This window comes from Pecten maximus, chromosome 4 (assembly GCF_902652985.1).
Source record: "Pecten maximus chromosome 4, xPecMax1.1, whole genome shotgun sequence".
Classification (NCBI taxonomy): domain Eukaryota; kingdom Metazoa; phylum Mollusca; class Bivalvia; order Pectinida; family Pectinidae; genus Pecten; species Pecten maximus.
The window spans coordinates 48,582,639-48,596,836 of NC_047018.1; the positions used below are offsets into that span (position 1 = coordinate 48,582,639).

General features: G+C 34.2%; 1 protein-coding gene across 1 annotated transcript in view; it reads left to right on the forward strand.

Annotated features, from left to right (window-relative positions):
• The first annotated feature begins 184 nt into the window (after nucleotides 1-184).
• The window catches only part of LOC117326310 (proteasome adapter and scaffold protein ECM29-like), a 45,412-nt gene continuing 31,398 nt past the window's right edge, over nucleotides 185-14,198 (forward strand). The window contains exons 1-14 of the mRNA XM_033882999.1: nucleotides 185-294; nucleotides 2,718-2,848; nucleotides 3,473-3,589; nucleotides 3,928-4,046; nucleotides 4,737-4,886; nucleotides 6,188-6,439; nucleotides 6,937-6,978; nucleotides 7,363-7,441; nucleotides 7,782-7,898; nucleotides 8,708-8,793; nucleotides 9,245-9,323; nucleotides 10,363-10,479; nucleotides 11,337-11,459; nucleotides 13,039-13,142. Coding sequence (XP_033738890.1) covers nucleotides 273-294; nucleotides 2,718-2,848; nucleotides 3,473-3,589; nucleotides 3,928-4,046; nucleotides 4,737-4,886; nucleotides 6,188-6,439; nucleotides 6,937-6,978; nucleotides 7,363-7,441; nucleotides 7,782-7,898; nucleotides 8,708-8,793; nucleotides 9,245-9,323; nucleotides 10,363-10,479; nucleotides 11,337-11,459; nucleotides 13,039-13,142 — 1,538 coding nt within the window. The 5' untranslated portion in view covers nucleotides 185-272. The remainder of the gene's footprint in view (nucleotides 295-2,717; nucleotides 2,849-3,472; nucleotides 3,590-3,927; nucleotides 4,047-4,736; nucleotides 4,887-6,187; nucleotides 6,440-6,936; nucleotides 6,979-7,362; nucleotides 7,442-7,781; nucleotides 7,899-8,707; nucleotides 8,794-9,244; nucleotides 9,324-10,362; nucleotides 10,480-11,336; nucleotides 11,460-13,038; nucleotides 13,143-14,198) is intronic.

Sequence of the window (14,198 nt, forward strand, 5' to 3'; positions counted from 1 at the left end):
TATATTCTATGAAGATGTCGTGATAATTCATCAAGATGGATTAATTGTTTTTATCAGTTAAATATTAAATATATACAAACCTTCACCAAAGTATTTATTTTGTTATGATATTTCATGAATAATTAATCTTATTTATCCCAAACAAATTGTCGTAAATTTGGGTTATCGTAAACAAACACATGTACTTCCGGTAAGCGGTGACGATGAAAATTTAGTTTGAACCTGAAAAGAAAAGAAACAATAATTTGAAAGTTTATCGTATCCTCAGCAGCATGTCAGGCCAAGATGAGAGTGGTAAGTTTGTGTATGTTTATTGTGGAGAAGGTAACACTGGTAGAAAATTCGTTATTTTTCATTATAGAAAAAATATTTGGTGTCATCTGCTCTTGATCGATGCACTTCATTTCTCTGTTTCTAGTTATACACAAGCAGAGCTTAATGTGATTTTGCATTTACATGTGTCATTGGGCCCATCTAGACCAGAAAGTAGGGGCCATTTTACTAAACCATGGGCCAACATTTTTATGACCGCTTATATTCTACTAGTGACTCTAGTGTACATGTACCATAATTTATTTTTGACAACATACTGAATTAACTAAAGTGGCATTCACAGGGTTTTCTCATAACTCAACTGTCTACTTTAATTTCTGACTGCATGTTGTTAAAATCAAACATGTAAGCTTCGGGCGACAGCTACAGGTACCCGGTTAGGGATCCCAAAACATAGCCGTCGAGCCAATATTGGCAAATTATAACAATTTTGAAACGAAATATTTGTGATACAGATAATCCGAACATTAACTATGATAGACTGTAATAGTATGTAAAAGTATGATATATATTTTCCTTGGTTTTCACAAACTGGTTTTATTCAACACTTGTCATATATAATTGATTGTTTAATTTTTCCATAAACAACAAACCCGCTGGCCATAATCATGACGACCAAGTCAATTCGCTACCAGCGAAAACAAATCTATTTTAGTGGAAATAACCATTCCAGTTTATGTCTACATTATTTGACTGCATTATCCAAATTATAATTCTTAAATCTTTCCATACTATTGACGACTACACGTACACGTCAAAAAAAAAGTGCTCCAGTATTCTTCATGATGATTATACTTGTTGCATTAAACATGCCTTTGATTCAAATTGTTGGAAAAAATTGTGAAAAACATTTATATTACTAGCTGGTTTAGCATAGTCATACATAGGAATTGGTATGGAAGATATATTATTAAGAAATAATAATCATTGTTAATATTGTATTGAAGCATATTCATTCGTTAAGATTGCCTATGCAAAGAATTCAGCGGTTTATGTTGGGTTGTTTATATTGGTAAAAATATGGCGGCCTCAAATTTACTCTCATTTTCTGCACGATTGTTATCAAGTGAAATACAATAAAACTATCAAAAACAATAGAATATATGTAATTGAGTAACCTTAATCATCAAAATGAATTAGAAACATGTTAAAATGTTTACATAGCAAAAAAAAAACAATGTTTTGGCTGCATGATTACTTACACACGTGTGACACATACTCCGATCAACAGGTGTACGTATTTCCGCTGTTCTTTCACGGGATTTCGCCATATTTCCGAGGAAATGTTCAGTAAAAGACTTTCTATAGCTACTTGTTTCATACAATAAACTTCATTTGATATTAAGCATCACGCATCAGCCAAAGATTGTTTTATCAACATTTGATATATGATAGCCATATTCTCCAATACCAAAGGACTACCCAGCATTCACTTTGGGTAAAGCGACCGCGAAATTTGAATGAGTACGTAAAGAGTTAAATTCTAAGGATCTACATCTCTTTTTTATGACAAACTTGTCATTCTACTATCATTTTCCTAACATGTGCTTTTGGTTGTGTGATCTTACGGAATGGGGACCAAACTTTTGAGTCTTACTACTTCCCCATGACTTGTGAGCCTAACTACTTTATTTTTATAATTCTACTTTCGTTTTAGTATATATTTGCATTGCACCGGCAGGCCCATACACAAACAAAGTCATGCATTACCATGTATTTAAAAAATTCAACGAGGATTGCCGCGGGCGTATTGTCAGCCTGAAGCACTGCAGAAGTTAATAACGCAAACCTTAAAAGGCCTAATGGTACAATTAACATACATTAACAGATAAGTGATTATTTCAGGTAAAGAATGAAAACATTTGAGTGAAATATATTTGTATTTGTGTCCAATTGAGAAAGTCTAAATAAACTTCTAATAGAACTTATAAATATGTGTTGAAATAAAAATAGATATAGATATATGAGCAGTCCGGATTAACATTGAGGCAATGGTAGAATGTGATGTATTAAATGAAAATATGAGCACATATCAATATAATCTGGATCTTTTGTAAGAAGGTTAAAATATGTGCACCGATGGGAAGGTTTACACTATTGTGACTGCTGCAATGCATTTTTATTAGTTTTGTGAATTCAAAGGTATATGATCATGATGATAGACAAAAACAAGTTATTTTCCTTTAGTGTTCTTGCGAGTCAGAACTTTCCATTGTGTAATGATTGTGCAAGTGGATGTGCATGTCTGATTCTTTGGTTGACATGAATGTGGTCTGGTCAGATCCGGCTGCTTAGTGTGGCTTGATATTATTATGTTATCAGCATTAATCGTATATCATAATGTACTTAGGTGAAGTTATTTTATTTTCCATTTTTGTTTGCAGCCCTTATTGAGAGGGTATTTCTCCGTATTGGATCTGCAGAAACAGACGAGCAATTTCAGACAGCACTTGGAAAATTTCTATCCCCTGTGATTCTGAAACTGAACAGCTCAGATGAGTCTGTGAGGAAGAAGGTAAATGGATATCAAAGGCCTTGTTTACTTTTACCAGCTTGTAATATGAGCCATTTATTCTGATTTTCTACAGATTTTAGAATGTGAATCTCCTCGACCACCTAGGTTTTCACTGGGATAGATACTTAGTATCAGGGATAACTCTGAAGTGGGCCATATGGGCCATTTGCCCCATATTTTCCAAAATGGGCAATGGAAACTCACAAATTACTTTAATTTTCTATGTTTTGGCCTATACTATTTCTTAAATCTTGTCAAAATGGCCCATGATTTTTGGGTCTAGGATGAACCCTGAGTATTATTTCAAAATATCTCCCATCAAAAGACTACACACTTGCAATCAGACCAATTAGTGGGGAAAATCAAAATTACAATTTACTTAACATTGTTTGAAAATTATCTGGTATTTGAAAATGATATTAAAGTATATCAGTGACCATCTAAGCATGCCAAAAAATTCAGGCATTTTTATTGATTTCAATTTTGATATTAATTTCTATAGATAATAAATTTTAAAAACTTGACTTTGTATTTACAAAGTTCTCTACATGTACACTGTGAAAGAGATAATCATTCAACACAGCAAAATTAATGTATTGGTCATTTTTGGAAATTTTCTTGAAGGTGATGGAGCTTTTGGTCCATATCAACAAGCGCTTGAAAAGTCGTCCGAATGTACAGCTTCCAGTGGATACACTAATCACACAGTTCCAGGATCCTTCAGCATCCTCCATTATAACGGTACAAATTGTTTTCTATTGTTGTATGACTTATCAACAATTCAAATAGTTAGGCAGTAGTAACTCATACTTATTTTGTACAAAATAAACATTGCAAGTTTTTGCTACAAGCTGAGGTCGTAATGGAGAAAGATAATTTGTTTGGGGTTAAAAAGGATTTTTGAAAATCATTCAAATACATTTAATGTTATTTTGGTATTTAATTTGACTCACTCAACACACCAAAATTTAAACAGATTAACACAATGATAAATTGTCACACCAAATATGAATGAATGAATGAAATGCTTGTACTCAAAAGACAATTTGGTTTTGTCATGCTGGACATTTTTTTTTCAGAACTTTTCCATCATCTACATCAAGATGGGGTTTCCTCGCTTGGACAAGGAGAAGCAAGCCACCCTTGTTCCAGTCCTCATCAACTGTCTAAAGGGCAAGCCACAGTCACAGAGAGATAAGTACGGTCAATGTATACTATGGTTATAATACAGGTCATTTACTAGGCTACATCATAATGGCCAAAGAGTCCAACCATTATAATAGTACACATACAATGAATATGCAAATGAGCCTTGTCACTATGGAAACACTATTGTAAATGATGTCAGTTGCATGTGCTTTTTGTGTTGCTACTCTGTTGTTTGTGAGAGTAACGTGATAAATTTGTGAGAAAACGACGTAGATTTCTCACACAAACTAATTATGGCCAAGCAATCAATGCCTGCTCAAGGAAGAAATAACTTTGTATTAGGAAAAGGCAGAATACAGAAAGGCAGTACATGTATACAGAAGTACATATTTAGCAAGTTTCACAAGTTATGAAATAAATAGCATTTATTACAAATATTCATATAAAACATAATATATATATTTAATAATAATAATTCATGTAATTTTGAATTTATTGAATGAATTACATACATGTAATTTCATTGAAACAAGTCTTTTTGAGAGTTTTTCATGAAAATTATGAAAGAATGGAGTAATTTAGAGATTTATGGTTTTTGATTCTCTTTGTACTGAATTGCATATATTTCCTCACTCTTTTTGACAGAAAGTATTCTTAATGATGATTATAAAATAAAATGAAATGCCTGAATGTACATGGAATGATATGAACATAATATATACTGTACTTTACTTTGTAGTCTATTACAACTTTTGATACCAGCAATGCAGTACATCAAGTTCCCGAGCGATGCTAAACAGCGACAATCTGTGTACGGCCTGACGGATCAGCATCAGACATCGGGAGTGTTACTGGACTATATGATGGATCTTCTTCTCCTCCCATATAGGTAAACACTAGAGCTGTGTATCGCAAGGTGGACAGCGTTACGATTCGTATTGCGATTCAGGGGTCAATATACGATACGTATCACAATGTATGAGAAGCTGATGACCTGTCAGATATCTGGTATTCCAATGTACAGAAGTCATGTTTTGTTTGTGGTTTTTTCAGAATATTTGAGTGTTTGTCTACATTTGTTATAAAAAAAACATATGTTTTGTCCATTTCCCACAATGCCTTCTTGAATTTAGATAATTTGGATTTAAAAAGAACTCCAACAGGCAGTTTTATAAGCCGCTGGAAGGGCCTTGTCTGCCATGTTGTTTACTACAAAACGTAAACTAACATTGGTCAAGGGAGATATATAACTACAAATTTTCAAGTATCGTGATGCAAATCAGGTAGACAATGCATCGATGCACAACTCTGCAATTCAATACATTGATGCATCGGTGAATTGTTACACCACTAGTAAACACCTTAATATGGGAATATTACATCAACAGCAAACGTGCTGTTTCATGTGTTAATAACATGTAATAATTTCACATGTCTTTGTTAACAAGGGAAGCTTATTTGGTCGTTGGATAATGAAAATATCACAGTTTAACTAGTATATCTAACTCAACAATTTGATTTAATGCCAATGGTTGCCGTTTCCAGTAAAGCATCATTCATATGAAGTACAAATGTATTTTTTGGATTCGAAATTGTTTTGTTAGGTACAATATTTTATCATCAGTGTAAGTTATATGGGTCATTGCTTGGACTAAATATAAACAGTAAACAACATTTTAGTGGAAGCAAAATTCCGAAGAAGGACTCAAAGTTTTAAATTACATAAAACTTATTTGAAAAAAAAGGTTTTAAATTACATTGATTAAATTGTTATTTACAGAGAATTAATTTTATTCAGAGCAAACGACAGTTCATATTGGATTTTATTGATTTAAAAAAATGACAAATATAATAAAGGATCGAATTCTCCTTTTAAAAAAGGGAAAATTTTCAGGTAAAATTATGAGACAGACTTTGCAAACATGTGAATTATTTGAGTTGTAGTATTATTTTAGCTTCACTCTACCATCCCTAAATGACCAAAGCTGTTGATAGGAAGTCATATAATACAAAACTAAATCTGCAGTATAATTTTAGCTGCTAAAAGTATAAATCATTCTTTTCATGCCAAATTCTTTTCTTTTAATTTAATCATATTTATATATATTGATAAGTAATGATTCTGAAAAATAATACAGAGTTTCTCTGTTCAGAAGCTTATAAATCACCCTGGATAATCTCCCTTTGCAGTGCCCATGTAGCAGGCATTCAGAACAGGCCTTCCTCTGCTCAGCCTGATTCAACCCCTCCACCCCCTGCACCAGTCACTCCGCCTGGTCTCAGCGAGCAGTCCTTCAAGAGAGTGTCAGGAGACAATGCCCTCATACCTGAAGCACTTGAAAAGGCAAAGATTGGCGTGCTCAAGTTCCTGGCGGGAGGTATTCTGGCTGATGAGGATGTTGTTTGTCACTATGTTGTAGCTGCTGCAGATACCAGACATAGGTATGGCTTATAGTAAGGACACGGGCTTGGTAAGGGCAACAACAAGCAGGGGAGACAGGACTAAGTCATTGTGTAAATGGATGTTTACAATACATTAGTGATTTACAATCATGGATCATTCCCTGTACAGCAGATATGGGTGGTCGGGTAGCACATTAGAGACACACTTGCCTTTCACCTGAGCGGCAGGGGTTCGATTCCCCAATCAAACTTGAAAAGGTATAGTGGTCACCTGCCTGACCACCTGGGTTTCCCAGGGTACTCCGGTTTCCTCCCAAAGTAAGACCCCTTGCAAACTTCAATTCGGGCCAACAACAATGATTATTACAACTTGTTGGAAAACAGTTTACATGTACATAAATTCTAGTACATAAATTTTCAAAAAAAATATTGGATTTCATTTATTTTATAACTACAGGGTTTTTTGTATTGTATATTCGTTTGACCTGTTTGAGATACATAATTATTTAGAAAGATTATTTTGGCTATTGTTTCAGTGTGGCTACAGCTGCTGACATGGAATTGAAAAGGATATTAGGGTACGTATATAATATACAGAAATTATTGAAAATTCATTGTTGTAAACAATATCTGTTTTGCCAATTTTATAAGGATAAGAAAAAACCCAATGCATTATTACTCAATGGATTCATATTTATCTTCAGTTTTTATATTTATTTGTTTGTATAAACTTCTATTATACATGGATTTTGAATTCAGATAACTTGTGAACAATTATAACATATTATATAAGAAAAAATATATGTTAAAGTTACATATTTAGTGGTAATTATATGATTTTCATGCAAAACATGGTCTACTTATAATATGTATTTTGGCTATTTTTGAATTCAACACTGAATATTTATTTGATGTAACAAAATGATTTAAGCTGATTATTGAATTTTTTTATGCAAATTCAGGAGTATAGACTGGAACAACCAGGCCATTATAAAGAAGCTGTTCAGTGTGTTTCAAGGCACAGTTGACATTAAGGGCAAGGTAGGACCAAGTTTAGATTATGTTTTTCTGAGTCTTTGAGGCTCCTTTGAGTTGGACATACATTGTAGTTAACTTTTGAAAAAGTATAATTTTGTAATAATTTAGACTAGATTTAAACATAATCTTGAAATAAGTTCTGTAAATCATATTATCCTTTATTAAGAACATTTTTGATGAAAATTATAGTATTCTATTTTAATATCAGACAATCTACACATAAATGTTACAGAAATTTTACTGTTTCTGACTTTGTCATCTTCTTAGTTGGCTATGGTTACAAAAGTTATAAACTTGGGTCGTTAGATGTCAGTACTTGTAAGCAACCTTTTTCCCACCACAGACAGAAACAAAAGCTGAATTAAAAAGAAAACCAGTTTGCACTCGTATACGTCTGAAGATATTCCCGTATTTCCTGAAATCAAGAGAAGCTTGCGTCACATTTCCATCCTGTGTACAGGTTTGTGAAGTTGTAATCTGTTAAACAACAATGAAAGCAGCTGTGTTAAGACATAAGGTCTAGTTTAAGACTATGAAAGTAGTGGTTGATTAAGTATTATTATAATATCGGAGTTTTAAACTTTAAATTTGATTATCAACATTTAATAATTATTTTTCCATTGTTTGTATGCAAAATGCAGCTTTCTGATTGGTTGATATTTTGCTTTCATACCACTATGAAAACAATTCTGAGAATGGCGAGAAAAATGTGACGTCACAATACGACAATTGACGTTGCGTATTGATTTGAGAAAAAAGAACCCCATATAAAACCAGTAAAATTGTACATAAAACATGTTTTAAATCAGAAAATTAATTTCCAAAAATTAATTATAAGCAATGATGTCAATTATTTTTTAGTTTCATAGGGGTATGAAAAAAATTTAAGTTTGCAAACAAATTTTTTTCATACCCCGATGAAACTAAAAAAGAATGACATCAATGCTTAAATAAAAAAAAATTGTTCATTTGTGAATTTTTTCATGAACTACCTATACAATGTATCGGGGAAAATACCAAATATCAAATTAAAAAATATTTAATAGCTAATAATAGACAGGTATCTTTTTCTGTAGATTAGATCTATGTAAGATATGATGGTTCATATTTAAGTGGTTCTTTGTGAAAATCATTTCCTTTCTTTATACAGAACATATCAATCTTAGCTGGAAATGCAAATTGGCAGCAAAGTTTTCCAGTTTGTTAAAAGTGTAAACTTTTCTTTTTCATATTAATAATCTCTGAGTAAATCTTTTCGATTAATTTCAGGTGATTTTTGACTGCTTGTATGGACAGACAACTAATGCTAAACTGAAGTTGATGGCCACCCAGTTTGTACACCATCTCTGTCTCCAGTGAGTTGTTTTTACATACATTTGATAACTTATTTGGTCAAATTTTGTTTCAGTTTTTAAATTACGCTTCAAATATTTACAGTAGTGCAGAAAAAAGTGTGGTTGTCTCCTTATTGCTATTTTAACCCACCATCATCAGTATGTAACCCTGGTGAATAATAGCGGCAATATACCCTTTGGCTAGAGAGATCTTCTCTTTAGCTTGATTGGTTGAGCCTAAGACTAGTAAGCTAGAGGTTCCGGGTTCGATACCTAGCGGAGGCAGTTATTTGAATTAAATTAACCCTGCGTTCTGTTGCAAGTATATAGAAAGAAATCACTTTGTTTCCCCAATCTGATCAACCTTCATGTGGCGATCTATATTTAGAGGAAGGGGAGGGGGTAAATAGTAGGGACTTTGAAGCTTAAGTCAACATTCAGAACAGACAATTACCATGTCTTTATTTCACAGTTGTACAGATAACAAGTTCACCCCGATTGGGCCAGTGTTACTGTCTGGTATGGTGAAACTGGTTGGAGAAGCTAAAGAGGTAAGTTTATACATGTATAATTGAAAGGTGCTGAATATATCTAGACTAGATTCGATGTAAACAGACAATTTATTGTAACACAGTTAGAAAATCTTTTTAACCTTTTAACTAACTCTACCCACACTAATCTAACTGTTCTTTCTCAGTACGTTGGTATTAATTTTATTAACTTCTCACTAACCTGAAACTAATCTCATTAAATTTTCTAACTGAACTCTTAATAAAGGTCAATCTTACATAATGGAAATAATAACTTTTTCATTCTCTTTCTTTTTTCATCTTTACCTTATACCAACCTCACTCTAACTTCAGTATAACCCCACTTACCTCATTGTAACCTTGCATTAGCTTCACACTTAGGCTTGCTTTCACTTAGACTAACCTCACTCTAACCTCATTATTACCTCACTAACCATAAATTAGCTTCACTCTAACTTACACTAACCTCACTCTTACTTAATTATTTTCTCACTATAACCTCTTCTAACCTCATATTAGCTTCACTCTAACTTACATTAACCTCGCTCTAACTTAGCTATTTTCCCACTAACCTCTTTGTAACCTCACATTAACTTCACTCTAGCTTACACTAACCTCGCTGTAACTTCATTATTACCCCACTAACCTCTTTGTAACCTCACATTAGCTTCACTCTAACTTACACTAACCTCAATCTAACTTCATTATTTCCTCACTGACCTCTTTGTAACCTCGCATTAGTTTCACTCTAGTGTATACTAGCCTCACACTGACCTAGACTCCAATAACTTAAGAAAAAGAAAAGAAAGATAAACTGTAAGCCTAGGATAAGCTTTCAGGCAGTTGTTAAAGTATTATTCAGTCTGTAGTAACAGCAGTACTGTCTTGTACATTGTACTGTACACTAATGACTTCTAAAGGAATTAAATCTCTGCTTCTTATCATCGGCTAACACATTTCCTAAAGCCTTGTAGGTAATAAGCCCATCCATGAGCATTTTAGACATCAATTTTTTTGTACAAATTAAATTAATATATATATTTTTTATTTTATGAAAAAGGATGCCAAGTTACGAGGTTTGGCTTACGTGGCAGCTGGAAAGATTGTTAGACGGGTCCCACAAATTGTCAGCAAAGACATCAGCATCGTCCAGAAGTTTTTTGATGCCATGTGTCAGGTATGATCTTCTGCTGCATTTGAACTTTTCCTTAGATTTTGATTTTGCAGAAAAATAAAATATCTTTCACAAAGCGAAGAAGTGATAAGTTCAATATACTGAATGTAAGAAATGTATGTGATTGGTCGGACACAAATAAAAGTTGTTTTTTCTGTGAATGAGTATAGATATCTCTGAATATGATAATTAGTATAATTATTGTGATATGCTTATGATCTTACAAATTACCAGTAGTAGTGAAACCTATACAGTATGTATTGACTCAAGAAACAACAATTTAATATTAAAATGCTATCCACTGATTTAAGATGTGTGAATGTTAAAAGTCAGATTTGTGGATTAATTAGCATAATTACAGCAGAATTAGTAAAATTTATTGAGACGTTATCTAACAATATGTAAGAGGTAGTCAATTTCTTTTCTCTCTGATGGAGGAGAAACTTTAAGACTCTACAAGAGTAACATGTTTCTGATCAAATATTAGTCCCAGTTCAGAATAATCCATTTAACAGAGTTGTGGCCCTTTGAATTTAGATACGGATCATTAGAAGACCTAACTGAATGCTCTCTTTCTTTACAAATCAACTGTGGACATTTTTTTCAAGCTAAACTTGATAAATTAGGGTCATGCACCTATTAAATAATTATCATAATGGTAAATGTTTTGCCTCCCATACGATTCAACCTGAAGCATACAGTTTTATTCTGATTCTGTCCATCTGTCCATTTACTCTTTGACAAGTTTTCAGAACGTTTTTGAGGTCATTTGTAGGGGTTAAAAATAAGGTGGGAAATGGGGGCATTCTTGTTGCATCAACACATTTCTAGTTAATCCTGTTCTGTAACTTTGATTTTAGGAAGATACAGAAACACGGATCTCTGTACAAGAGGCATTGTCTCTGATGTCCGAAGCCTTCCAGAACATCACTGGCACAAACTCAACACTTATGGAGGCACTCATTATGCAGAATATTGACAAGGTAAAATTACAGGAGACAGACATAATTTATTATCAAGATATTGAGATTACAAGATACAAACTTAGTTTGTTATGGGAATATCTACAGGCAGGGCTTTTTCTCACTGGTTTGGGAAAGGGCCTTTTGGTCTCATTTTGGAAGAAAATTGGTGAAAAGGGAAAGATTTTTTTCAGGAGTAAATTCCAATTTGTCGGGAATTTGGCTTAAATATAAAATAATTTATATTGGGAATGGGGTCCATTTAAAGCCCCTAAAAAGCCCTAAAAAAAGCCCTAAAAAAGCCCTGACAGGGTAACATTACTGACAAACAAAACTTACATGTATTATGAGAATATCTACAAGGTAACAGAGCAGGAAACTAAAACTCAGCTTATTATGAGAGAGCATGGATTTTGGCCAAAAAAAGGTACCTGGTTCTCAGGCCTTCCCTCCTCTGCTGCTTTGAAATCCAAGAAAGCATCCCATCTCATATAATTTTTCTGGTTAAATAAAAAGAAATCATCCTCTTTACTCTTATTATACTTCGCGAGAAGAATGTTCTGAATAAAGCGTAACCAACAAATTTTTCTCCTGTAGTATCTATAACCATTACAGCACATGTTCATGAATGTAAGACAAAGAACAATGATAAATCATTTATTTCCACATTTTGATGCAGCTTATGTGAAAATGGATAATGATTGGTTTGAAAAATAAAAAAAAAAAAAAATGCCCTCATAATTGACCTTAGAACCATGTAGTTAATTCCATTTAGCTATTTTTTGGTCTATTAATATCTCAGCTTCCTCAGAAACGCAAACCACGAACCTTGGATCTTCATCTGTGGGAGCAGTAAGTTTTGTGCTCACATAACTGATCTATTATGGCCCCTTATAATAGCGTACTATTGTGTATGTTAGAATTATGGCCCCCTATCATACTCTAAGCGTACTATTGTATTTGTTGAAAAGAACAAGTGATATAAAGTATACTTGTATATTGTCTTTTCTAAGACAATAGCCTTTATAATTAATAGAAGCAAGACACATATTGAAAGGGGTCCCGTTTTGAGTGTACTTGGTATGTAGGTGTAATCATACAAAATGGACACATAATGATGCCTTTGAAAGTTAGTTATTATCGTTTATGACTTTCTAACTTATCTAACAGTCCTCATGACAGTAAATTCTTGTTATCTTATAGGGACCGCGATAGCTCAGTCTGTTAGAGCACCGGCCTAGCAAAGGCCCCAGGTGCGTGGTTCGACTTTACCTAGCTACCCGTTGCCATTTGTGTTTCTCGGGAAGCTGATCATGAGAAACAAGCAAATATGTGCTGTCATGTTTGTGTCCTTGGGCAAGACACATAATTTACCCTTGTTGCGTTAGATTGCATGCAACAGGCCTCCCGTATGTTGTTCCATGAGGTGGTCACCAACTACTACAAGGAGACCACGCCTCATAATTACCTTGGCTGTTCATGGGGCGACAAACCGAGCAACAAACAAATATGATCTAATATTCTACTTTTATAACAGTACTGTTCCACCAATTTGTTAGGAGAAGACTGATAAAGAATTTGCTTGTTCTTGTACTTGTAGGAGCAGCCCCAGGCTCGTCTAATGGCTGTACAGTATGCCAAAGCTGTGTTCCCGACTGACCACATGCCGTCCCGATACATCTTGTTACTGGCTAGTGGTGACAAGTATGTGTCCACTAATTACTCTATATGGTGGTCAAGTATTTGTAACAGCAAGTTTAGAAAAAATCATTTTCATTTCATTTTCAGTCTTCATTCCTTTTGTGATACTGACACCATCATGATATACACGAAACCTTGATAGTTAAATGATAATGAACCAGGCCACAGTTTCATCAGTTTTCCTGAACTTACAGAAATCCCTTATTTATAATTTACGTACATTTTTTCATTCAATTTAGAAAGCATTACAGAATTTAAGGAAAGTTCCTGATCATAGTTTTTCTTTTAATCCAATCATACCTCACTATGTAAATTTAAGTTAAGGACTGTTTCAGTTTTTAGCTCACCTGCCCGAAGGGCAAGTGAGCTTATGCCGTGGTGCGGCGTCCGTCGTCCGTCCGTCCGTCCGTCCGGCCGTCCGGCGTCAACTTTTTCATTTAAACAACTTCTTCTCAATAACCAAGAGGCCCAGGGACTTGATATTGGGCCTGTAGCATGCTGGGGTGAAGGCCTACAAAGTTTGTTCAAATAAATGACCTTCACCTTCATTCAAGGTCACAGGGGTCAAATAGGCTATAATCTTCAAACGACTTCTTCTCAATAACCAAGAGGCCCAGGGACTTGATATTGGGCATGTACCATGCTGGAGTGAAGGGCTACAAAGTTTGTTCAAATAAATGACCTTGACCTTCATTCAAGGTCACATGGGTCAAATAGGCTATAATCTTCAAACGACTTCTTCTCAATTACCAAGAGGCCCAGGGACTTGATATTGGGCCTGTAGCATGCTGGGATGAAGGGCTACAAAGTTTGTTCAAATAAATGACCTTGACCTTCATTCAAGGTCACAGGGGTCAAATAGGCCATAATCTTCAAACAACTTCTTCTCAATAACCAAGAGGCCCAGGGACTTGATATTGGGCCTGTAGCATGCTGGGGTGAAGGGCTACAAAGTTTGTTCAAATAAATGACCTTGACCTACATTCAAGGTCACATGGGTCAAATAGGCTATAATCTTCAAACGACTTCTTCTCAATAACCAAGAGGCCCAGGGACTTG